Source organism: Dendrobates tinctorius, unplaced genomic scaffold (assembly GCF_039654945.1).
Source record: "Dendrobates tinctorius isolate UK_male_01 unplaced genomic scaffold, ASM3965494v1 ptg000140l, whole genome shotgun sequence".
NCBI lineage: Eukaryota > Metazoa > Chordata > Amphibia > Anura > Dendrobatidae > Dendrobates > Dendrobates tinctorius.
This window is the reverse complement of record NW_027361808.1, coordinates 678,886-703,699: the sequence shown is the minus strand read 5'-3', so window position 1 is coordinate 703,699 and position 24,814 is coordinate 678,886. Positions and strand designations below refer to the sequence as shown.

Sequence of the window (24,814 nt, the reverse complement as noted above, 5' to 3'; positions counted from 1 at the left end):
CATTGGCCCTGCATACTAGAGGTATGAACATTGTCTCGTCATGGTGGATCACTTCACCAAATTTGCCGTGGTAACCTCCACCCGAGATCAAACTGCGGAGTCAGCCGCCTACGCAATCTGCAAGAACTTTATCCAAGTGTACTGTGGCCCTCAACGGATACATTCGGATCAGGGAGCATGCTTCCTGGGGAAGGTCGTGGAGGAGCTACATCGTCTCTTTTTTTTTAATCAAATAGATTTTTATTAATCAGAATTCAAAATACAGAATATACAGTAAATCTTCCACAAACAATAGATTTACAAATTGAACATCCCTGTTTCCCCCCTCCCACCCCCCCCATGTAGACAGCTTATATAACTGTTTTCTCCATAAGATTTCTCTTACACCATAATTTACCATTAGTCATCCTTTTTACCCATATTGTCAATCAAACCATACAAAACAGAAATGTTCCTATGTTCGGGTATTAATGGTTTATCCACAACACCAGCATTGTAAAACATAGCACATTCCCATCAGTTAAGTGTGCCGTATTGTAGCCAGGGATTCCACAACCTCTCATTCGTTTTAGAATTGCCTCTTTTAGCATATATCCTTTCCTCCAGCTGGATGATACAAGACACCTGTTTCACAAACTCTCTCCCAGAAGGTGGTTCTTTCCTGATCCAGTTCCTCGCAATCAGTTTCCTTGCTACATATAGTAGTCTGGCTATAGCAAGCTTTGCACTATTAACTATGTCAATTTCCTCCACATATCCCAGTATGCAGACCAGTGGGTTTTTGGGTATAAGACTTCCGTAAGCCCCTTCTATTCTGTTAATGACATTAAACCAGAACGCAGATAGCCTGGGACAAGTCCACATCATATGAAGGATTCCGGCATCAGACCCCCCACATCTTGGACAGTCAGAGTTGTCCCTCAGCCCCATTTTAAACATCAGAAGGGGGTACGGTACACATGATGGATCAAATAAAGATGGGACAACCTAGCTGGTTCACTCATAGTGAGTTTGGGGACATATTCTAGGACGCTGTCCCATACTTCGTCAGTCATCACCCCAATCTCTCCCTCCCATTTGGATCTTGCTTTAAGTGGGAACCCCATTAAATGTGTATGCAATATATCTTTGTAGGTGTTAGAAATTACCCCTTTTGTAAGTCCAGCACCACCACATATATAGTCCAACACTATGTCAGATTGTATCTGCAGGTTTCTGGAAAGTTTTTGAGCCGTAATGGCATGCCGTACCTGACAGTAGTGGTACCATTCAGAATCCGGCAACTGAAACTCACTCTGTAATTGCACAAACGGTCTCAGCTCCCCGTTATCCATAATTTGAGACATTAATGTCAGCCCCCTACGTTTCCAGCCTTCCAGTCTCCCAAGTTTCCGAATCTCTGGGAGGTTACTATTATCCCATATAACTGTGAATCTAGTCAACCCGGTCACCCCTCTCACCCGCTTTAGTCTGTTCTACAGGTCTTGTAAGAGTCGTAGAGTGGGAGACCCGTCTCCCATTACACCCATCTTCCCATCTTCTAGGCCAAGTATCAACGGGCATCTATTTAGTACGTATTCCAGCACTCCTCTGATGATGCCTGCCTTCTCTTGATTAGACCACCCTCTGAGATGTTGACTTTGGGCAGCTAAAAAATACAGTTCCGGATTTGGTAGTGCCAGTCCCCCCTCATCCTTTGGTCTTTGCAAGGTTTCAAGCCTTATTCTAGGTTGTTTCTTACCCCATACCAAGGCCCTAAACAGTGAATTCACCACTCCGAACCTTTTCTGCAGTATCCAGATTGGGGAGTTGTGTAATATATATAAAAGCTTGGGCATTAAAACCATTTTAAGTAGATTAATCCTTCCCACCACCGACAAGTGTAATTTGCTCCAAGTATCCACCTTAGTTCTTAGAATTGCCAGTAGAGGTACTAGATTAGTATTAAGGTACTCAGTCACCGGTAGGGAAACCTGTATCCCCAAATATTTAAACATTTCCACACACTGTAGTTTATTGGCCCCTATGTCTTCCTGAGTCCATACCACCTCCTTGTCCACTTTAAATAGGCTTGATTTAGACCAATTTATGGTCAGTCCTGAGATCTCACCGAACTCCTCAATGGTCTGCACAGCATGATCCAATGAAGCCGAGGGGTCCCCTAGGAATAACAAAAGGTCATCCGCATACAGGGCCACCTTTTCCTCCAAATCGCCATACTGAAACCCCTTTATTGCCTTGTTGCGTCTAATAGCAGCCGCCAATGGCTCTATCGCAATAGCGAACAGGAGCGGCGACAGTGGACAGCCTTGCCTCGTTCCTCTATGCAGCTGTATTCCCGCGGACATTACCCCATTAATCTTAATTCTAGCTGTGGGTTGAGTATACAATAGCTGAATCCACGCTGCAAATTGAGGACCAAAGCCCATACTATGCAGCACTCTCCACAGGTATGACCATTCTACAGAGTCAAAGGCTTTATGGGCATCAAGGGAGGCTATCACCCTCCCACCTGGGTTATCGGCTGGCAACTGCAGATTGAGATATAGTCTCCGTATATTGGCTGCTGTTGATCTGTTGGGCATAAACCCCGATTGATCCATATGGATCAATGTATCAACAACACCAGTTAGTCGGTTCGCCAGCACTTTAGCCAGTGTTTTCACATCAGCTGTCAGCAAGGATATTGGCCTGTATGAATCTGGAATTCCTGGATTCTTACCGTCCTTAGGAATCACCACTATCACCGCCTCCCGCATAGACGCAGGCAAAATCCCTTCTTTCATAGACTCCACAAACACTATTAATAGCTTGGGTAGCAGAATTTCTTCTAGGTGTTTGTATATTTCCGCAGGAAGACCGTCTGCTCCCGGGGCCCTCTCATTAGTCATGCCATGCAGAGCCATCTCCAACTCCTCTACTGTGATAGGAGACTCCAACTTATCCCTATCTTCCATAGATAGTGTTGGAAGCAGTCCCGCTCCTAGAAATTCCTCCGGGCGTCGGGCGTCTCAGTAACCCTTGTCCCCTTTGCAGTATCCATACTATGTATAAATGAGCTGCCTCTCTGGGCTGCAGCTATAATCGACAATAGATGACCAACGTTTTCCCCTTCTTCATAGATTCTAATCTTCTGAAAAGCCTGCTTCTTAGTTGCTTTATCTAGTAGTAACCTATTGACCCTTTCATGTGCCTGCCTAAGTGTCAGTTGAGTGTCGGGTGTAGCGTGCTGTGCCATTTCTATTTCCGCCTAGTTAGGACTTCCAGACTATCCACCTCATCTCACTTAGTTTGTGTCTTTCTCCTACATATATCCCTGTATAGAATTCCCCGGAGATATGCCTTCATGGCGTCCCATACCACCAGAGGATGAGCACTATCATCATTATGGACAAAGAATTCCCCAATCTCCCGCATGATGCCCTGCATATTTATATGTTGTATCCAGGCCGGATGTAACTTCCACTCTCCCCTTATCCTCCCTCTCAAACGCTCCCGTTTAATGGGCACAAGGATGGGATTGTGGTCCGAGATCACTCTCGGTAAGTATTGCACATCCCCCACCACTGCATTCATCAACTCATTAGCTAATGCCATGTCGATGCGAGATAGGGTATTATGAGAAGCTGAATAGCAGGAGAAGCACTGTTTCCCGTCATTTCTTACCCTCCAAATGTCCATCAAACCCATTTCCCAGACTAAATTGCCAAATGGGGTTATAGTGTCACTCAATACTCCCAACGACCTCCTATTCCTGTCCCAATAAGTCTATTACATTATTATAGTCACCCTATATCAAAAGAGGCAATACTCCCCCTCTTCCTGAGAATTCCCAAGTCTCTCTCAGCTTAGTACTTGAGTGGCCAAATAATTTACATTTGATGACTACACACTGCCCATCCGGGTCAATATGAACCTCTATTTCCTCATATTGTATTGAAGTATGAAGTACTTGCGTAGCTAGAAAAAGTAGAGTGATAGGCCCTCTGTGTCCATCGCCTATTCAAGAGTCTCATTGTGTCCGGTAAAAAATGAGTCTCCAGGAGGCATACCACCGATGGGCCCTGGTCTTGTATATATTTGAATATAGCTGCCCTCTTAGTTTTGTCAGATAAACCCCTAACATTCCAACTTAGTAGCTTAATTTTCCCCCCCTCCATAGTGTTGATTGATAACTGGAATTATTAATCGGTGTAGTTTTCCCCCTTGCTGTCTGAACCCATCCCTCCTACCTCCACCCACCGACTTCCAGATGGGGGATCGAGTACTCGTACTAGACCAGCACCCCCAGAACAAGCTAGAACCACGGTGGGAAGAGAGTCCTTACCGATTATTGTGCTGAATAAGCCCCGATGGGCCTGTGTACAAGATACGACCTGAAAGGGACGGGCACATCCCACTCATACTGTGCACTGTAATATGTTGCGGCCCTGTACATCCAACGACCTCGTGCGACCCGAACCCGATCCTCAGGCCCCTGAACCAATGCCCACGGTCTGGGACCTAGATGACGAAGAAGATAGCCCAGCGGCACAAGCGGGCCATCCAAGGAACAATATCTCAGCAAGTCACGCCAGCCCACCAGAATCGGCCAGTCCACCTCCGGCCACCACCCCAGAAAGCTCCACCACAGTCGAACCAAGACGCTCCGAGCGGTCAACAGCTGGCAAACCCCCCAAATGCTACAAACAGGATCAGTTCGTATGGCAACAGGAACTTTTGTCTCAAAAGGCCAACTCGAGCCTACCAAGACCTTTGCCCAAGAACTGACGAGCATACAGGATGGGGGAGTGTAGGAGGAAAGACCTCCGCCAAGTAACCGGGCCGGAACCGAGGGGACCATCTTCTAGGTTCCTGGGGTATCTGTTTCCAGGGAGCAGAGCTAGAGAATGGACCGCTGAGACTGACAGGACAGTTGGGGGGAGGAGGGCAGATAAAAGGGGCGGAGAGGGCCAGACTGAGGGAGTCAGCAGAACGGGAGAGAAGGAGGAGGAGACTGGGTGAGGGCCAGAGAGCGAGAGCCACGAGCAGCTACCAGAGAGGAGCACAGCGACAGGAGGGAGACTCTCAGTGGACCGCAATGAGACGGCGCCAGGCTTATCGACGAAAGAAAACTGCTGCCTCACTCCAGCTCTCGGCTGCGGCCTACTCGCAGCCATCCGCTGCCGACGCCGCCTCACTCCAGCTCGACGGCTGCGGCCTCCTTGCTGCTGCCCGCAGCCACTGCCGCTTCACTCCTGACCACAGCGGTGACTCCTCTTTTGCCATCCGCAGCTGCCACTGCCCCGCTCCAGTCCGTGGTAGAGGCTGGGCCTGCACCTGCCGCAGATCCTCCAATGTGGCCGCAGACTGTGCCTGTGGCCTATCAATCGCCACTTATCACCACCGCTGCCAGTCCCTGTCAGGAAGTTGCAACCTCCACTCTCCCACTCCCAGGCGGTATCCCACTGCCTCCGCTGGGGGACATCCCGCCAAAGAACTCTCCGCGGGCCTGTTGTGCCCCTGCTTCGCCTGGGCGTCGGAACACCCGATGACTACGCCAGATCCTCAGAGGCTGGGCCCAGTGGCTGCGACGCCGACACACCGTTGAACAGGATGCCGAGGGTCGTCAGGACGGATAAGTGACACATAGTAACTAAGGACCCGTAGTCGGCCATTCTGCGGCCCTATAGTGACCGGTCTTTGCCGGAGTAGTCGTGCTCTCCCAATTCTTGTTTATGTGTATTGGCTCCCTGCGAGGACAACTACTATTATTCTGTTGGTTGCTTAAAATAGCCCTAATGGGATTTATCTCTAAAAGTTACCGTTTAAAGTTTTATCTGTCTCACGTCTCGTCACTGCATCCTGCGTACCTGCTATTACCACACTATTGAGAAACCAACTGTATTCATTTTGAGGAGAAAACAAAAATAACAAAACAAATGTGATTACATGAGTGAGAACACCTTCTTGTGATTCGGGATATGGTTATGTTCATAATTAGCTAATCACATTTACACTAATATTAAATAGTATTAAGAACACCGCTGCCATCATTATACAACAAAAGCCATGGTACTTAATAACGTGACATGTACCATAAAATATCCAAAAGCAATGAATCACTGTGAAGATGACCATTAAGAAGAGGTTTAAATTTGGTACAAAAAAGATATTACCTAGACCAGTACATACGTCAAAACTTGCTGAAAAGACAAGATACAAAGTGACATTAAAGGAGCTGCAGGAATTTCTAGTAAGTACTCGTTGTGTATTGCAAGTGACAACAATCTCTCATACTCTTCATATGTCTGGCCTGTGGAGCAGGATAGCAAGAGAGAAGGCTTTTCTTACAAAGAAAATCAACCGGACTTGGCTATGTTTTGCAAAAATATACCTCAATTCTATCAAAAGGATCTCGAAAAACACGATATGGTCTGATGAGAAGTTAAACTTTTTGGCAATAATTCTAAAAAATATATTTGGTAGAATACCAATACCATGACTCCTCAAAAGAACACCTTACCCACATGGTGGAGGAAGCATTATGCTTTGGGGCTGTTCTTTGAAAGCTGGAACTGAAACTTTAGTCACGCTGGACGGAATTATGAACAGGTCCAAATATCAGTCAATTTTGCAACAAAACCTTCATGCGTCTGTTAAGAAGCTAAAGAGGAATTTCCTTTTTTAGCATGATAAAGACTATTGAGGAGTGGAACGATTCATGGGACTCTGATCCAGTGTTCAGGATAGCCGTTTATGTTTCTACTGAATTGTACAATTTATGAGTGAGATATAGGGTATATGCACATGTTAAATATTTGCTGCATTTTTTTTCTGAGCAGATTTGTCACAAGAACAGAAGGATTGCCTTGAGCCAGCAAAGCGTATGAGATTCCTGAAATCTCACGCACACATTTAATTTTTTCCCTGCAGATTTGAAGCTGTTTCAAATCTGTAGTATGTTAATTCCTTCAGAAAAAATGCATGGAAAAAAAACATGCGTATGTTATGTTTTTCTTGCCAACACATCAGTATGTGAAGTAAATTTGCAGCAGATTTTTCTGCTGCAAAACCTGAACGTGTGCACAAACTCTTTGTGGAAAACATTCTGAAATAATTCACTGTATGATGTTCAGTCTTCTGAGCATTTTTTAACTGTTTCATGTTTCCCAAGAAGTGAAGCAGTTAAAAAAAATGACATGTCCATTATTCAGGTGGCTTTCATTTGAAAGCAGCTCATTAAATTGTACAGTAAAAGTAAAAAAAAAACACTGGTGACAAAGACATCACAGAAAACATAAAAAAGAATGGCTACAAAAGACACTTCAGGGAAAAAATGCTGCTTTTTTCCTGAAGCGTCTCCTGCCTGGAAAACTCAGTGGGAACACACATGTCTAAAAGATTTAGTGTGCATGTACCCTTAGGTAGCAGTAGCCCCGGGATCAAATCTTGGGTGAGTAATTTCTGCCTTTTCATGTACTAATGGAAAAGTGGCAAGTCCAATAAGCCAGCGAGCTGACTCACAGAGATTAATCTGGGAGGAGCGCTACATTTTATTATCTGTTGGGGAATTTATCCTATATGCAGAAATCATGTACATACCAGTATCTTACAGAAGCATTCACATCAAAATTTTTATCCTGCTAATATACTGCAATCATCACATTATATACAGCACTGTGCACTTACAATTGCTCATTTTGCCTTTCTACCAAGTTAATTCTTCTTATTTCCAATAGGTATATGACATCATGTGATTAAAAACTGACTAGTTGAATCCTTATAAGCTTAATGTAGAAAAATGAAGTCTTTCCTTGCCATCACTGTAAAAGTCCCTGGCAAGGGTAGAAGAGGAGCAGCTGGGTCAGGAGGGGGATGTCTCATGCAGGGATAAGAGACTTCCTTTTTCTACATAGAGCAGAGAAACAAGAAGAATTAATTGGGTAGAAAAGCAGAATGAGCAATTATAAGTACACAGTGCTGTATAATATGATGATTGCAATATATTAAGGGGATGAAAACTTTTATGGGAGTGATTCTGTAATTATTTCTAATTGATTATAGTGATAGAAATGTTTCATAGATATACATGATTTGCTAGTTGTCTGTAGCACTATGTTCAAATCCCACTAAGGATGACAGTGTCTGTAATGCACTGCAGAATATTATGGTGCAACATTAGCAATTATAATAATACATATTGTTTTTGTACAGAAAACATTACATTTAGTTGGTTATTTCCTCTTTAATTAACTTGGTTTTCCGGTTAATAATATTATTTATTATTATAGCGCCATTTATTCAATTGTGCTTTACATGTGAAAAGGGTACACATAATAAAAAACAAGTACAATAATCTTGAACAAAACGAGTCACCGACTGGTACAAGAGAAGAGAGGACCATTCCCGTGAGGGCTCGTAATCTACAAGGGATGGGTAAGGATACAGTAGGTGAGGGAAAACGTAGTTGTGCAGCGGTATGGTTTAATGAGGACTATTGCAAGTTGTAGGCGTGTAGGAATAGGTAGGTTTTCAGGTTCCTTTTGAAGGTTTCCATGGTAGGTGACAGTCAGATATGTTTGGTAGAGAGTTCCACAATAGGGGGGATGCATGGGAGAAATCTTGAATGCGATTCTGGGGAGAGGAGATAAAAGGGGAGTCGAGAAGGAGATCTTGTGAAGAAAGAAAATTGTGTGCAGGTATTGGGAGATTAAGTTACAGATGTATGAAGGAGACAGGTTGTGGATGGCTTTGTATGTATGGTTAGGGTTTAGAACTGGAGTCTCTGGACAATGAGGAACCAGTAAAGGTATTGAGAGGAGAGGCCGGGAAATAGCGAGGGGACAGGTAGATTAGTCGGGCAGCAGAGTTTAGGATAGCTTAGAGGGGTGCAAGAGTATTAGAGGGGATACCACAAAGCAGGAGATTGCAATAGTCCAGGAGGGAGATGATGACTGCATGCACTAGTGTTTTTGCAAATTCTTGAGGTATGTGCAAAAATATTTTCAAGTTGGAGTCAGTAGGAAGTGGAAATGGCTTGGATATGAGGTTTGAAGGAGAGATCAGAGTCAAGAGTTACCCCTACGCAGTGAGCTTGTGGAAAATGGAGAGTGAGCAGCTATTGACTTTGATGGATAGGTCTGTTGGGGAAGTTGAGTGAGATGGAGAGAGATGATGAATTCTGTTTTAACCATGTTAAGTTTTAGAAATCTAGCAGAGAAGAAAGATGAAATAGCAAACAGACATTGTTGGATTCTAGTTAGTAAGGAGGTGATATTTTGTCCAGAGAAGTAGATTTCTGTGTCATCTGCATAAGAGATTATACTGAAAATGGTGGGACTCTATAAGTTGACCCAGGCCAAAGATTTAGATGGAGAAGAACGGGGTCCTAGAACTGAATGTTGGGGGACACCAAAAGATAGGGGGTGAGATGAGATGTTCTGTGAGTGGGAGATGTTGAATGTCTGATCTGTTAGGTATGAAGATCTCTAGTAAGAGGAAATGGTCCACTGTGTCAAAGGCAGAGGACAGGTGCAGGAGGAGGAGGAAAGAGTAGTGTCGCACGGATTTGGCAGTTAGTAGGTCATTGATGACTTTAGTCAGGGCAGTTTCAGTGGAATGATGCCGTCAAACGCCATACTGTAAGCGGTCAAAGAGGGAGCAGGAGGAGAGGTGGGAGGACAGTTCAAAATAGACATGCTGTTCCAGTAGTTTTGAGGCATAGGGAAGAAGTGAAAATCTAGACAAAGGATGGGTCAAGTGAGGGCTTTTTGAGGATGGCTGTTATCGAGGCATGTTTGAAGCAAGGGAGGAAGACACCAGGTGTTAGTGACAGACTGAAAAGATGGGTTAGGGTAGGGATGAAGATTGTAGTGAGGTTTGGGATGAGGTGGTAACTTATCGGGTCAAGAGCACAAGTGGTGAGATGTGATTTGGAGAGTGGAGAGGAAAGTTGATCTTCCATAATAGCAGAGAAACTGTTTTGGGAGAAGGGCTGAGTAGCTATGAGGAGGTGCTGTGAGGACTGTAGGCCAAAGCTTTGTCTGATATTCTTAATCTTCTGCTTGAAGAACGAGGCAAAGTCTTCAGCTGAGATAAGAGGAGAGGGATGAGATGCTGGGGGATGGAGGAGAGTATTGAAAGTATTGAATAGTTTGTATAGATAAATGAATTACTACTGCGCTTAGAGTCACTGGTATCTATTGTCTTACTCAAATGGATTTGAAGAAAAAAAAAAATCAAAGTCCAGAGCACAATAAAAGAACCAGGTTTGGGCAGAGACCAACAATAAGTAACACTAAAAAAGTCATATATATCCCTTTGGATGCTAATACCAATTGTAGTGCAAGAAACCAAGATTACCTTGTAAAGCAGTAGGGGTTAACAGCCACAGAGGGGGAGGGCGGGCTCAGTCTCCCAAGTGAACGCTGATTCTGTGTTTGGAGATCCCAAAAGTCCTTCTGTAAGTAATAACACTCCTCCGGTTGGTTGCTGAATAAATGCTTCTTGCTTAAGAACTGCAGTAATCCTGTTAGCGATGCTACCCCGGCCGGTGGCAGCAGTCGCTCTAATGGCAGGCTGGGTGGGAAAACACACTGAACTAAATGCCTGAACTTCACACTATGCTCGTCGGCACAGGACCTGTGTGAAGTCAGAGACACGTGATGCACTGGGCTGCAGCCTAGAGATTGCAATGAGGACCAAAAAGCTATCCTACATGTTTCAGAGACTCCTGTCTCCTTCCTCAGGGATGTGGTCCTGCTTGCAATCTCTGTAGTATATATGCACACACTCAATAGAAGTAAATAAATCAATTAAAAATGTCGGTCATCACTGGAAGCCAAATAGTTCAATTTCACTATTGAGTCCTTTAGGAATGAGAGTATCAAGCATAAAAATCCAGCGTGACTCAGCGCGAGACATTAGTTTTATATGGTCTCCTTTGCGTGCCTGTTTATGAACGAGTTCTATCCCCATAACTGTCATATTAGACAACAAACCTTCATGATAATTAGCAAAGTGGCTTGACAGAGAATGGCCCATGAATTTCTTCTTTATATTCGGATATGTTCGTTTATCCTTATTTTTAATGGGCGTTTAGTGCGCCCTATATAGATTTTTTCACAGGGGCATTTTATCATGTAAATGACACTCTCTGTAGCACAGGTGATGTAGTCATTAATCATATATTCCTTGCTACCTTTAATAAAGGTTGATTGTTTGCCAGTTTTTGTTTGGCGGCAAATGCAGCAACTTCTGCAGGGAAAAAAACCTTTCAGACTGGCCAAAAAAGGAAGAGTGGATTTTTTTATACTATTTGAGGGCACGCTCGGAGCTATAATACTCTTAAGGTTACGTGTCTTCCTGTACACAAATCTTGGACCCTGTGGAATGATCGATCCCAGAGTTTTATCCTCTCTCAAAAGATTCCAATGTTTTCTCACTATTTTATTTAAAATGTGGGAGTTGGAGTTATACTCTGAAATGATAGGGATAAAGTCGTCCTGCATTTTATGCGGAGGTTTGCTGGTATTAAAGTATTGAATAGTTGTTTAGGGTTGTGAGACATAGAGGATATGAGAGATGAGAACTAGGTTGGTTTTGCTGCAGTAAGTGTGGACATGAAAGTAGTGAGGGACCGTTTGAATGTGTTGAAGTGCTCGTTGGATAAGTATCTTTTCCTTCTCAGCTCAGCAAGCCTGGAAACCCGCCTCAGTTCTTTAGTCAGGCTGGTGTTCCAGGGTTTCTTGTTGATTGTGCATGCTTTGGTATATGTGAGGGGGACGACCGATTTGAGAGCTGCAGCTGTTGAGGTGTTATATAAAGCGGCAGCAGCATCTGCATCATGTAAAGAAATTATGTCTGCTATAGGGAGAAGGGATTCAGAGAATGAGAAAGCAACAAGCTGTTTGAGATTTCTGTGAGGGTGTGCAAGTTTGTAGAGTGGGGATTGTGCACCTGTAGAGGAGAGAGAGGGAAGATAGTGCGAGTAGGTTGTAGTCAGACAGAGGGAGAGGTGAATCAGAGAGGTCAGATAGGGAACAGAGGCAGGTGAAGATGAGGTCCAGTGTGTGGCCCTCTTTGTGAGTGGCTGCGAAAGACCATTGAGGGAGGCTGTAGGAGGAAGTGAGAGATAGAAGCTTAAAGACAGCTGAGTGGGAAGTGTCAATGGGGATGTTCAAGTCACCCATGATGATAGTGGGGATGTCAGTGGAAAGGAAATTAAGTAGCCAGGTAGTGAAGTTATCAAAAATGTGGTGGCTAGTCCTGGGTGGCGGTAAATGACTGCCAGCTAGAGGTTGGAGGAGAAGTAGATGCACACAAAGTGCACCTCAAAATAAGGGAGAGTAATGGAGTGTGGCACTGGAATTTGTGTCTTAAATTATGTAACTGATACAGTGCCTACAAGTAGTATTCAACCCCCTGCAGATTTAGCAGGTTTACACATTCGGAATTAACTTGGCATTGTGACATTTGGACTGTAGATCAGCCTGGAAGTGTGAAATGCACTGCAGCAAAAAAGAATGTTATTTCTTTGTTTAATTTTTTTTTAAATTGTGAAAAGTTTATTCAGAGGGTCATTTATTATTCAACCCCTCAAACCACCAGAATTCTGTTTGGTTCCCCTAAAGTATTAAGAAGTATTTCAGGCACAAAGAACAATGAGCTTCACATGTTTGGATTAATTATCTCTTTTTCCAGCCTTTTCTGACTATTTAAGACCCTCCCCAAACTTGTGAACAGCACTCATACATGGTCAACATGGGAAAGACAAAGGAGCATTCCAAGGCCATCAGAGACAAGATCGTGGAGGGTCACAAGGCTGGCAAGGGGTACAAAACCCTTTCCAAGGAGTTGGGCCTACCTGTCTCCACTGTTGGGAGCATCATCCGGAAGTGGAAGGCTTATGGAACTACTGTTAGCCTTCCACGGCCTGGACAGCCTTTGAAAGTTTCCTCCCGTGCCGAGGCCAGGCTTGTCCGAAGAGTCAAGGCTAACCCAAGGACAACAAGGAAGGAGCTCCGGGAAGATCTCATGGCAATGGGGACATTGGTTTCAGTCAATACCATAAGTAACGTACTCCACCGCAATGGTCTCAGTTCCAGACGAGCCCGTAAGGTACCTTTACTTTCAAAGCGTCATGTCAAGGCTCGTCTACAGTTTGCTCATGATCACTTGGAGGACTCTGAGACAGACTGGTTCAAGGTTCTCTGGTCTGATGAGACCAAGATCGAGATCTTTGGTGCCAACCACACACGTGACGTTTGGAGACTGGATGGCACTGCATACGACCCCAAGAATACCATCCCTACAGTCAAGCATGGTGGTGGCAGCATCATGCTGTGGGGCTGTTTCTCAGCCAAGGGGCCTGGCCATCTGGTCCGCATCCATGGGAAGATGGATAGCACGGCCTACCTGGAGATTTTGGCCAAGAACCTCCGCTCCTCCATCAAGGATCTTAAGATGGGTCGTCATTTCATCTTCCAACAAGACAACGACCCAAAGCACACAGCCAACAAAACCAAGGCCTGGTTCAAGAGGCAAAAAATCAAGGTGTTGGAGTGGCCTAGTCAGTCTCCTGACCTTAACCCAATTGAAAACTTGTGGAAGGAGCTCAAGATTAAAGTCCACATGAGACACCCAAAGAACCTAGATAACTTGGAGAAGATCTGCATGGAGGAGTGGGCCAAGATAACTCCAGAGACCTGTGCCGGCCTGATCAGGTCTTATAAAAGACGATTATTAGCTGTAATTGCAAACAAGGGTTATTCCACAAAATATTAAACCTAGGGGTTGAATAATAATTGACCCACACTTGTATGTTTAAAATTTATTAAAATTTAACTGAGCAACATAACTTTTTGGTTTGTAAGATTTATGCATCTGTTAATAAATCCTGCTCTTGTGTGAAGTTTGAAGGCTCTAACTTATTTGCATCTTATCAAACCTGCTAAATCTGCAGGGGGTTGAATACTACTTGTAGGCACTGTATATGGTATTTTAATCTAAAAAAAACTCGATTTTCATAACTGGCAGATCTCATAAATTATATTTGATGACAAACAGATACAAAAATATGCCCAATATACATTAATAATTTATCCTTATTGAAAAACAATTACACATTAAAAAACACAATAGAGCAGGGGAAAGGGACAGGAAAAAATGCCTTAGTCCCAAAAAGAACAACAAATCTAGTGATATGGCAGGCAAATCAGCTAAATAGCTGGAAACTATTTAACAAATGTACATAGAAGTAAGATGAACTTACAGGTATGTTTTCTTCTTAGTTCTGCAGGCATTCTTACATTCACAATGCCTGTGCCTGTGTGTCCAACTCTCCATTGGAAGTTGCGAAAGAGATTAAATTTGCCTTTGGCTTTTTGTGCATATGAATGCACATGTTCAGAATTGTATGAAAGTCTCACATATAGATGTGTCCACCATAACATTTTTTTAATTGTCTTAAGTTCTGTGTTATCCAGTAAAAACAGTATCTGTTAACAAGTACATTTTTTTTAAACAGGAGCCCATGGCTGATGGACGGCATCTGTCAACTCTGTACATTCTCTTTTTTCTTGTTTACTTAAGATGTCGCTCCATACATCTCAAGATATGTCATCTTAACAGAAAAGTTGGGGAAGGTAAATCAAGGCTAACCTAATCCTACACTGTTTGACAAGAAGGCACAAATTCCTATGAGGTAACTGAAAAATGCTTTACATTAGGGGAAAAAATCCTTCTGTTCTCCTCATTTAGCAATTATAATTATTTTACAATCTCTCTTTCTCTCCTGCTCCCACACACACATGCATCAAATGTGTTACAAAAAAAGTTCCCCGTACCGGTGATGCGATTCTCTCATCTGAGAGATCACACTAAAATGACACTCGGCTCAAACTTTGACAGAGTTTGAGCCGAGTGTGATTAGCATAATCCATGTGATTCTCTTGCATGAATATACGGCCGTGTGAGCATACCCAAAAAGTAATAAAACAAATATAAAACTATATAAAATGAAGTATCATGCTAACCAACAGAATAAAGTAGGCACTTTATTTATTTGGCACAAGAAAAGTGTTGAATTTAAAATGTCAATAAACAGTAGAATGTGTGTTCTTTATTCATTTTTTGCCATAAAGTGTTAATAAAAGCTAAGTATCAGGTTGCATGTACCCCAAAAAGTTGCCATTGACAAATACAACTCTTCCATAGAAAAACAAGCCTTCACACAACTACATTTACATGTGCAGACATTAAAGGTGGTTTCTGGGCAAAAATAACATTTTCATGGGCTTCTTCAAGTTGTAAAAAATATCAAACTATGGCTGGGGCTACACAGTGACAAGTGCTGCACAGTAGTAATTCTCAGAAAACTAGCACAATAGAAACATTTGTGTAACTTGCCTGCGAACTTGAGGTCACACGACTATTTTAGAGCTGAAAGATTTTGCTAAAAACAGCTAAATTTGACCTTAGTCGCACTCAAGTCACTTTTCATCTGTAACTTGCATTGAAATCTATAGTAAGTGAGTCGCGCACGACTATCAACTAGAGACAGAAAAGCCAATACAATTTGAAAAATTTGCGTCGCAATTAAAGCATGTTGCAGGTTACAAAGAGACACTACAGGAAACCATTCCATCCAATGTTGCAACGTGTCACTATGTTTTCAATTGTGTGTGAAACATGTCACCATGTAGCGCAAGCCTACGTTATACTCAACTACTGGAGATTACTGTGGCCTGTGATTGGCTGCAGCAATCAAGTGATAAGTTCAACAGCTCATCATTGGATGACAGCTGCAAGTCATACTTGAAATTTTCATTTTGCCAGTGCAACACCTAAAATGTCCAAATTGAACCTGGGCCTTAGGGGTTAATCTGAAGTAATATTAAAGCAAGAAAAACTTATCTTTGTGAAATGAGTGTTGCTGGGCACAAATATGAAGACCTGCTCATTTCTTACAAAACATTTTCTCAAAAAAATGTCATATAGGGGGCATTATGAATATGTGGGATTCTCCAATATTTTTTAACATTTTCTTGTGAAAGCTTTCATGGCAAGTTCCTATTACAAAATAAACACAGTAGGAGGGCAGGCTAATCTCACTTGGCACATTCTAATACGGGAATGATGTTTATCTTTGTACCGTGATATCCAGTAGACAGAAAATTATTCAGGATTGAGAGTCCTCAGTGGTTGATACCTTTTAATGGCTAACTGAAAAGATGGTAACACATTGCAAGCTTTCGAGACTACTCAGGTCTCTTCATCAGGCTAGACTAATACAAAATCTAAAGAGTCACATATTTATGCACAATACAGCACAGAAAAAATGCAATAGGTAAGACAAGTGACGTGAAGCAGAATTATGATTATGGGAGAAGGAGAAACATAAATATTGGACCAGTTCATAGATAAGGAGTCCGGATGTTTTATTGTCCTCTGATTGGGGTCTCCTAATGTGTTGTGATGCCCCCACAAGGTCTTAGGAGCAAATTCCTTAATTGACGTAAAAAGACATAAATCCATGCGACACATTCATTCCAGCATTTAGAGTGTCAAAGGTCGTCATAAATTTATACTCCCAGACCCTCCTGTCTCTCTGAGATGTGAAGTTAGCTTTCTACCTTTGGCACATTCTAAAATTTTTACTCCACCACGTAGGCTAAGGCTAAATTATCACAATTTAGAAAAAAAATGTAAAAGTATAAAAGTAAGATACACTTTTCTGAGAAATATTGCATGGAAATCTGCAACAGCCCCAAGAGCCATTAACCTTATCCAATTTGACGCTGATTGCTAAAACACTTATTTTTCCCATCAAAACAGTGGGAATATCTAGTTTTATTTTTGTAATCATTTTCCCTCACTTCATAATATCAAAAGAAAGCTATGAAGCCAAAACAAAGTAATACTGGTTTCTAGTCAACAGCATATCTGTAGCAAAATGTGCTGAAAAGCGTTTGAATCCAGGGAATGTATTCCAGCCTCAGAGGCATTTAGTCTAGCTATTAAATGCTCAGATTGCTAAAACATTTACTCCCTCCACCAAGACTGTGATTACAAATAATTCAAAGAGCCTGCAGAAATGATTTGTAATGTATTTATTCTGAATCATGGCAAGACTCAAGTCTTCTATTGTAGACTAATTATAAAAGAGCGCACATGCAATTGAAAAATAAATCAAAATGACCAACCTCACTGTATGTGCCATCATCATTGCACTCTGGGATAAACACTTGCTTAAATTCTTTGCGGGCTTGTTCTTGAGTGTATTTCCTCTCTGCAACACATCTGGAAACATCTTAAAATAAATAATAGGAAAAGTTAGCCTTATTATGCAATACGAAAATCTTCATCTCTATAAGTTTACCGTCTTAAGTCATCAAACTTAGATTATCCTGAACACATAACTATTTAAATGGTTTTTCTACACATCACATCAAAACAATGGAAAGAAAATAAAGCATAAAAAGCCCACCCGGCCACAGACTATGATACTCTGAGCAGATCAGAGGAAAAGATTATGATGGTCCACCTTCCAACTACATGGATTATATACAGTTTTATACACAATGTTCCCATCGTAAGCTTTCTTATCATTCTACAAAAAGCCCATACTATATTATCAGTAAGATCTCTTAAAACCTGGGCCCTCTAGATGGCCCTCTGGTGGTCCAGTATGATCCTGAGGCCTACAGTATTTCACAATGTGCAGAAGCACTATCATGTAGCATTCAAGAGTGACAAAAATAATCTTATTCAAATTTACATATAGATTCATTTTTGAGAAGCCATTCATTAATTTACTCTAATGGTATGAGCACTAGACATAGACATAGCTACAAAATGTACCGGTCTTAGACTTCTGGGCCATTGCATAAAGTTATGAAGAGATTTTATAAAGTCAGTATTAGGTATGAGACCTGAGAATGGCTGTCCACCAACGTTCACCATCCAACCTGAGGGAACTGGAGAGGATCTGCAAGGAAGAATGGTAGAGGATCCCCAAATCCAGGTGTGAAACTTGTTGCATCATTCCCAAGAAGACTCATGGCTGTACTAGCTTAAAAGGGTGCTTCTACTCAATACTGAGCAAAGGGTCTGAATACTTATGACCATGTGATATTTCAGTTTTTCTTTTTAATACATTTGCAAAAATTTCTACATTTCTGTTTTTTCTTCAGTCAAGATGGGGTGCAGAGTGTACATTAATGAGAAAAAAATGAACTTTCTTGAATTTACCAAATGGCTGCAAAGAAACAAAGAGTGAAAAATTTACAAGGGGCTGAATACTTTCCGTACCCACTGTATCAATACATTTACAACATAAATTAGTTATATACTAGGAATGAGTGGATCCTTTCAAATTCCAATTTGTTGGCCATGACAAATTTTCCCCGAAAACTTAAGAAAAGAGAGAAACAAGAGCTTACACTCTATAGGAGAGAGAGAACATTGATGACCATAAGAGCTTGCACTGTACAATAGAGAGAGAAAACCCCGCTGATCATGAGATCTGACATTCTGACCCCAATGATCATGAGAAATGGGACTCTGTCGACCATAAGAGCTTACACTACTGAACAAAGGAAGCAAGGAAGGACTCCACTGATCATAAGAGCTTACACTCTACAGGAGAACGGAAGCAAGGAAGACCTCACTTGATCATAAGAGCCTATACTCTACTGGAGAAAGGAAGCAAGGAAGGACTCCACTGATCATAAAAGCTTATATTCTACAGGAGAGAGGATACAGCTGACCAGAAGAGCTTACACTCGACAGGAGAGAGAGGATCTGGCTGATCATTAGAGCTTACACTCTACAGGAGAAAGATGATCCCTCTTACCATAAATGCTTATACTCTATAGGAGAGAGAGGACCTGGCTGACCATAAGAGCTTACACTCTACAGGAGAGAGAGGACCTAGCTGACCATAAGAGCTTGTACTCTACAGTAGAGAAAGAACACTCTGCTTATCATAAGTTAAATGTTCATTTTTTACTTTCACATTGCTTCAGTTCTTGTGATGCATCTGAATGGTTAATAAACTTCTTGAATGTGGTGTTGAGTACTTTGAGGGGAGCAGTTTTTAGAATGGTTTCACTTTTAAGTATTTTCTGTCATATTGGCCACTTCAAATGTGATGTGGTCCCTAAAAAATGGATTTGTAAATTTTGTTGGAAAAATGAGAACTTGCTGGACAACTTTTAACCCTTCTCACTTCCTAAGAAAAAATAAAGTTTTAAAAATGTAGACATGTGGGAAATGTTATTTCTTAACTATTTTGTGTTACATACAGGTGCTTCTCACAAAATTACACTACCGTTCAAAAGTTTAGGGTCACTTAGAATTTTCCTTATTTTTGAAAGGAAAGCACAGTTTTTTCCAATGAAGCTAACATTAAATGATTCAGAAATACACTGTATACATTGTTAATGTGGTAAATGACTATTCTAGCTGCAAACGTCTGGTTTATAATGCAACATCTTCATAGGTGTATAGAGGCCCATTTCCAACAACCATCACTCCAGTGTTCTTATGGTACTTTGTGTTTGCTGTGTAAGAAGGCTAATGGATTGTTTGAATACCCTTGAAAACCCTTGTGCAAGTATGGTAGCACAGCTGAAAACAGTTTGGCTGACTAGAGAAGCTATAAGCCTGACCTTCCTTTGAGTTAGTTGAGAATCTGGAGCATTACATTTGTTGGTTCAATTAAACTCTCAAAATGACCAGAAAAAAAGAACTTTCATGTGAAACTCAACATTCTACTCTTGTTCTTAGAAATGAAGGCTATTCCATGTGAGAAATTGCCAAGAAACTGAAGATTTCCTACAACGGTGTGTACTACTCCCTTCAGAGGAAAGCACAAACAGGCTCTAATCAGAGTAGAAATAGAAGTGGGAGGCCCCGCTGCACAACTGAGCAACAAGACAAGTACATTAGAGTCTGTAGTTTGAGACATCGATGCCTCACAGGTCCTCAACTGGCAACTTCATTAAATAATACAAGCAAAACGCCAGTGTCAACGTCTACAGTGAAGAGGTGACTCCGAGATGCTGGCCTTCAGGGCAGAGAGGCAAAGAAAAAGCCATTTCTGAGACTGGCTAATAAAAGGAAAAGATTAATATGGGCAAAAGAACAAAGACATTGGACAGAGAAAGATTGGTAAAAAGTGTTATTGACAGACGAATCCAAGTTTGAGGTGTTTGGATCACACAGAATAACATTTGTGAGACACAGAACAACTGAAAAGATGCTGGAAGAGTGCCTGACGCCATCTGTCAAGCATGGTGGAGGTAATGTGATGGTCTGGGGTTGCTTTGGTACTGGTAAAGTGGGAGATTTGTACAAGGTAAAAGAGATTTTGAAAAAGGAAGGCTATCGCTCCATTTTGCAGCGCCATGCCATGCACTGTCCACAGGGTTTGATTGGAGCCAATTTCATCCTACAACAGGACAATGAGCCAAAGCACACCTCCAAACTATGCAAGAATTATTTAGGCAAGAAGCAGGCAGCCATTATTCTATCTGTAATGGAGTGGCCATCGCAGTCACCAGATCACAACCCCATTGAGCTACTGTGGGAGCAGCTTGACCGTATGATACGCAAAAAGTGACCATCAAGCCAATCCAACTTGTGGGAGGGGCTTCTGGAACCATGGGGTAAAATTTCTAGAGATTCCCTCAGAAAATTAACTGCTAGAATGCCAAAGGTCTGCAATGCTGTAATTGCTGCAAAGGGAGCATTCTTTGACAAAAGTTTGAAGGAGAAAAATATTATTTCAAATAAAAATCTTTTTTTTCGAACCTTGTCAATGTCTGGACTAGAGTTTAAATTCATTTTGCAACTCATTTGAGTAATAAAAGTATGAGTTTTCATGGAAAACACAAAATTGTCTTGGTGACCCCAAACTTTTCAACGGTAGTGTATAATATCATCAAAAAGTTAATTTATTTCAGTTCTTCAATACAAAAAGTGAAACTCATTTATTATATAGAGTCATTATAAACAGAGTGATCTATTTCAAGTGTTTATTTCTGTTAATGTTGATGCTTATGGCTTACAGCCAATGAAAACCCAAGTGTCATTATCTCAGTAAATTAGAATAATCTATAACACCAGCTTGAAAAATGATTTTACAATCCGAAATGTTGACCTACTGAAATGTATGTTCAGTAAATGCACTCAATACTTGGTCGTGGCTCCTTTTGCATCAATCAGTCGTCAATACGGCGCGGCATGGAGGTGATCAGCCTGTGGCACTGCTGAGATGTTATGGAAGTCCAGGTTGCTCTGATAGCAGCCTTCAGCTCGTCTGCATTGTTGGGTCTGATGTCTCTCATCCTCCTCTTGACAATACCCTATGGAGTTGAGGCCAAGCGAGTTTGCTGGACAATCAAGCACAGTGATACTGTTGTTTTTAAACCAAGTATTGATACTTTTGACAGTGTGGATAGGTGCCAAGTCCTGCTGGAGAATGACATCTCCATCTCCAAAAAGCTTGTCGACAGAGGGAAGCATGAAGTGCTGTAAAATTTCCTGGTAGATGGCTGCGCTGACTTTGGTCTTGATAAAACACAGTGGATTTAGAACAGCAGATGACATGACTCTCCAAACCATCACTGATTGTGGAAACTTCACACTAGACTTCAAGCAGCTTGGATTGTATGACTCTCCACTCTTTTCCAGTCTCTGGGACCTTGATTTCCAACAAATGCAAAACTTACTTTCATCTGAAAACAACACCTTGAACCACTGAGTAGAGATGAGCGACTTTGCCTTTATTAGGGTCGAGTTGGGTTTCATGAAACCCGACATTCTCAAAAGTCGGGTCGATCGAAATCAGCCGACTATAGGGAGAAGTCGGGGTCCAACTGAAACACGAAACCCAATTCAAGTCAATGGGGAAGCAAAGTCGGCAGGGAGTGGAGGACAGTAAACACACCTACAGTGCCCATCTCAATGCCAAAAACATCAATTCTTATTACTGAAGCTTGTCAACCTTAATTTGCTTCATAATAATAGTTACGCATTGAAAACTGGGGGTTATTTGGCTAAATTTGTGGGGGGTAGGGCTGGCTCCAGGTTTTTGTGTGCCCTGGGCCAAAGAGTGTCAGTGCGCCCCTTTAACACATACCACAACTCATGATGCTCCGATACGGCACAGAAATATAGGTATAGTACAATGACAAATACTTCACTGCTTACATGACATGACTGATCTATTTTAAATTGTACAATAGCTCTAAAAAAGGACAGTATATTACTCCATACAGTATTATGGCCACCACATTGTGCGCCATACAGAATAATGAGCCCCATATATTTCTCCATACACAATAATTGGCCACATATAATGTTCCATACAGTATATGATGAGCTCCACATAATGCTACAGTATATGATGGTCCCCATGGACGATGCTCCAGTATGTTATGGGCCCAAATAATGCTCCACATATAATGGGCTCCATTTCTAATGCTCCAATGTATAATGGGCCCCGTAAATGCTGCTCCAGTGTCTGATGTCCCCGATTTGCAATGCTCCAGTATATAATGGGCCTCATGGATGATGCTCCAGTGTCTTATAGGCCCTAATAATGCTCCATATATAATGGGCCTCAATTTCTAATGCTCCAGTGAATCATGTGCCCCATAGATGCTGCTCCAGTGTCTGATCTGCCCCATTTAGAATGACCCGGTATATGATTGGCCTCATGGATGATGCTCCAGTGTCAGATGTCACCCATTTTGAATGCTCCAGTATCTAATGGGCCCCATTTTTAATTAGCCCAGACATGGTATGTGAAAAGAGCTCCATGGAGTAATCTGAAGTGTGTGCTGCATCCTTCACTTTTGGTGTGGGTGAAGGACACAAGGAAAGTGGTTGCTCCTGACCAGAAGCCTGCACTTACGACTCAGTGCTTGCATTTTTTTAAACTTCAGAAGAGGAGGCGATAGAGCTGGAGGCTGTTTCAGCAAGGCAAGCCAAAAACAGTTCCTGATGCTCCGGCTTTAAAACCAGTCTAACCTCTCCCAGAAAACGGAGCCTTACAGGCCTTCCAGAGCTACACCATGACGCAGGCTCAACACCTCCTGCCTTAGCTGCTATTGTGTTTTTAGCACTACCTGCAGATGCACCATCACCACCATCAGCACCAGGTGGCCCCCCACGCCCACGTCCGTGTCCTCTTCCACCATACTTCCTCATGTTTTAGAAAATTGACCCAAAATACCAGCAGATATATGGTACTGTATCAGAAGCGTACAGCACTATACAGTCTAGGGATAACAGTAAATCTCCGTATATATTTCATGAGTCATACACAGATGCTCACAGGCTCAGTATGGATTACCCAATAAAATAAAAAGGTGAAAAAGGGTACAGTATCACCAGATACAAGATATATATAGTACAGTGTAAACATTCTGAATCTCTGTATACATTTCAGGAGGCAGACATAAACGCTCTCAGGCCCAGTATGGATTACACAAGAATATGAAAAGCTGTAAATGGTTAATGTAACACCAGCGTACAGCTGTATACAGTGTTGGCCAAATTTGAAATCTCGGTATATATTTCTGGAGTCACCCTCAGATGCTCACTCAGTTTGGGTTTGACCATAATAAAAAATGTTGGAAAAAAGGTACTGGATAACAAGATATCAAGTATATATATTATAGGGTACAATTGAAATCTCCGTATACATAGTCCTGTAGTCAGTCTCAGACGCTTACTCGGTATGGATTTGACCATAATACTAAATGTCAAACAAAGGTACTGTATAACAAGATACAACCTGTATCGAGTATAGGGTAAAAATTGGTATCTCCGATTCACCGTATATATAGAAGGCGTAAACCACACACGCTCACTCACTATGGATGATATCGTAATACAAAATTTTGAACAAAGGTACTGTATCAGCACATACCAGGTGTACCCAGTCTAGGGGTAATTGTAAATTTCGATCTATACTTCCGGAGTCAGACACAGACACTCACAGGCTCAGTATGTATTACACCAGAATTTAACAAGTAGAAAAAGGGAAAAGTAGTCGAAGCGTACAACAGTACACAGTGTTGTGGTACTTTTAAATCTTCGTATATATTTCAATCTCAGTAAGCCAGTCCAGACTCTCCGCTACTGGAAACTACATGGATACAAGTACAGACGGAAAGTCGAGTGTTAGTAGAAATTTGGGAATTACTCATCGCGGGAAAACCTCCCGGTAGATGTTGAAGAGGCGATGCAGACCCTCAATTACTGTGTCTGTGGAGACAGTGAAAACGGTTCTTTGTGAAGAAAGGATTGCTTTATCGCAGTAGCGTGGATCACATCATCGTTACTAGTCTCCATCAAATTGTGATCACAGGGAGAGATGTACACATGGTCCTCACTGCCTATCTTGATGTATCTGGTCATTTTGGAGTGCCAAAGACAGAAGCCACAGGCCGTAAGCGATTCTATTGGATTGGCATGAGAGGAGACATTGAAAAATAGTGGCAGGAATGTCACACATCTGTGACTATCACAACTGTGAAAGGTGATCATAAAGCACCACTGCATCCGCTTGTAAGTTGACGTCCATTAAAAATGGTAGCCATTGATCATCTGAAGGTAGAGGCCAGCAGGACAGAGCATAGCTACATCTTAACCATCATCGATCAATACACCAAATTTCTAGTGGCCGTCCCTGTGAAGGATTTAACTGCCCAGACTACACAGCGGTGGAGCAGGGAGAGGTAAGTATTGAAACTTGCAAGGGCTGTGGCCATGACCAAGCAGGGGGGGCACACTCGTGATCGATGGTACTGGCACA

General features: G+C 42.1%; 1 protein-coding gene across 1 annotated transcript in view; it reads right to left on the bottom strand.

Moving 5' to 3' along the window:
• SMOC2 (SPARC related modular calcium binding 2) overlaps positions 1–24,814 on the bottom strand; it is a 792,053-nt gene that overhangs the window by 504,095 nt on the left and 263,144 nt on the right. Inside the window, exon 3 of the mRNA XM_073545093.1 lies at positions 17,187–17,293. Coding sequence (XP_073401194.1) covers positions 17,187–17,293 — 107 coding nt within the window. The remainder of the gene's footprint in view (positions 1–17,186; positions 17,294–24,814) is intronic.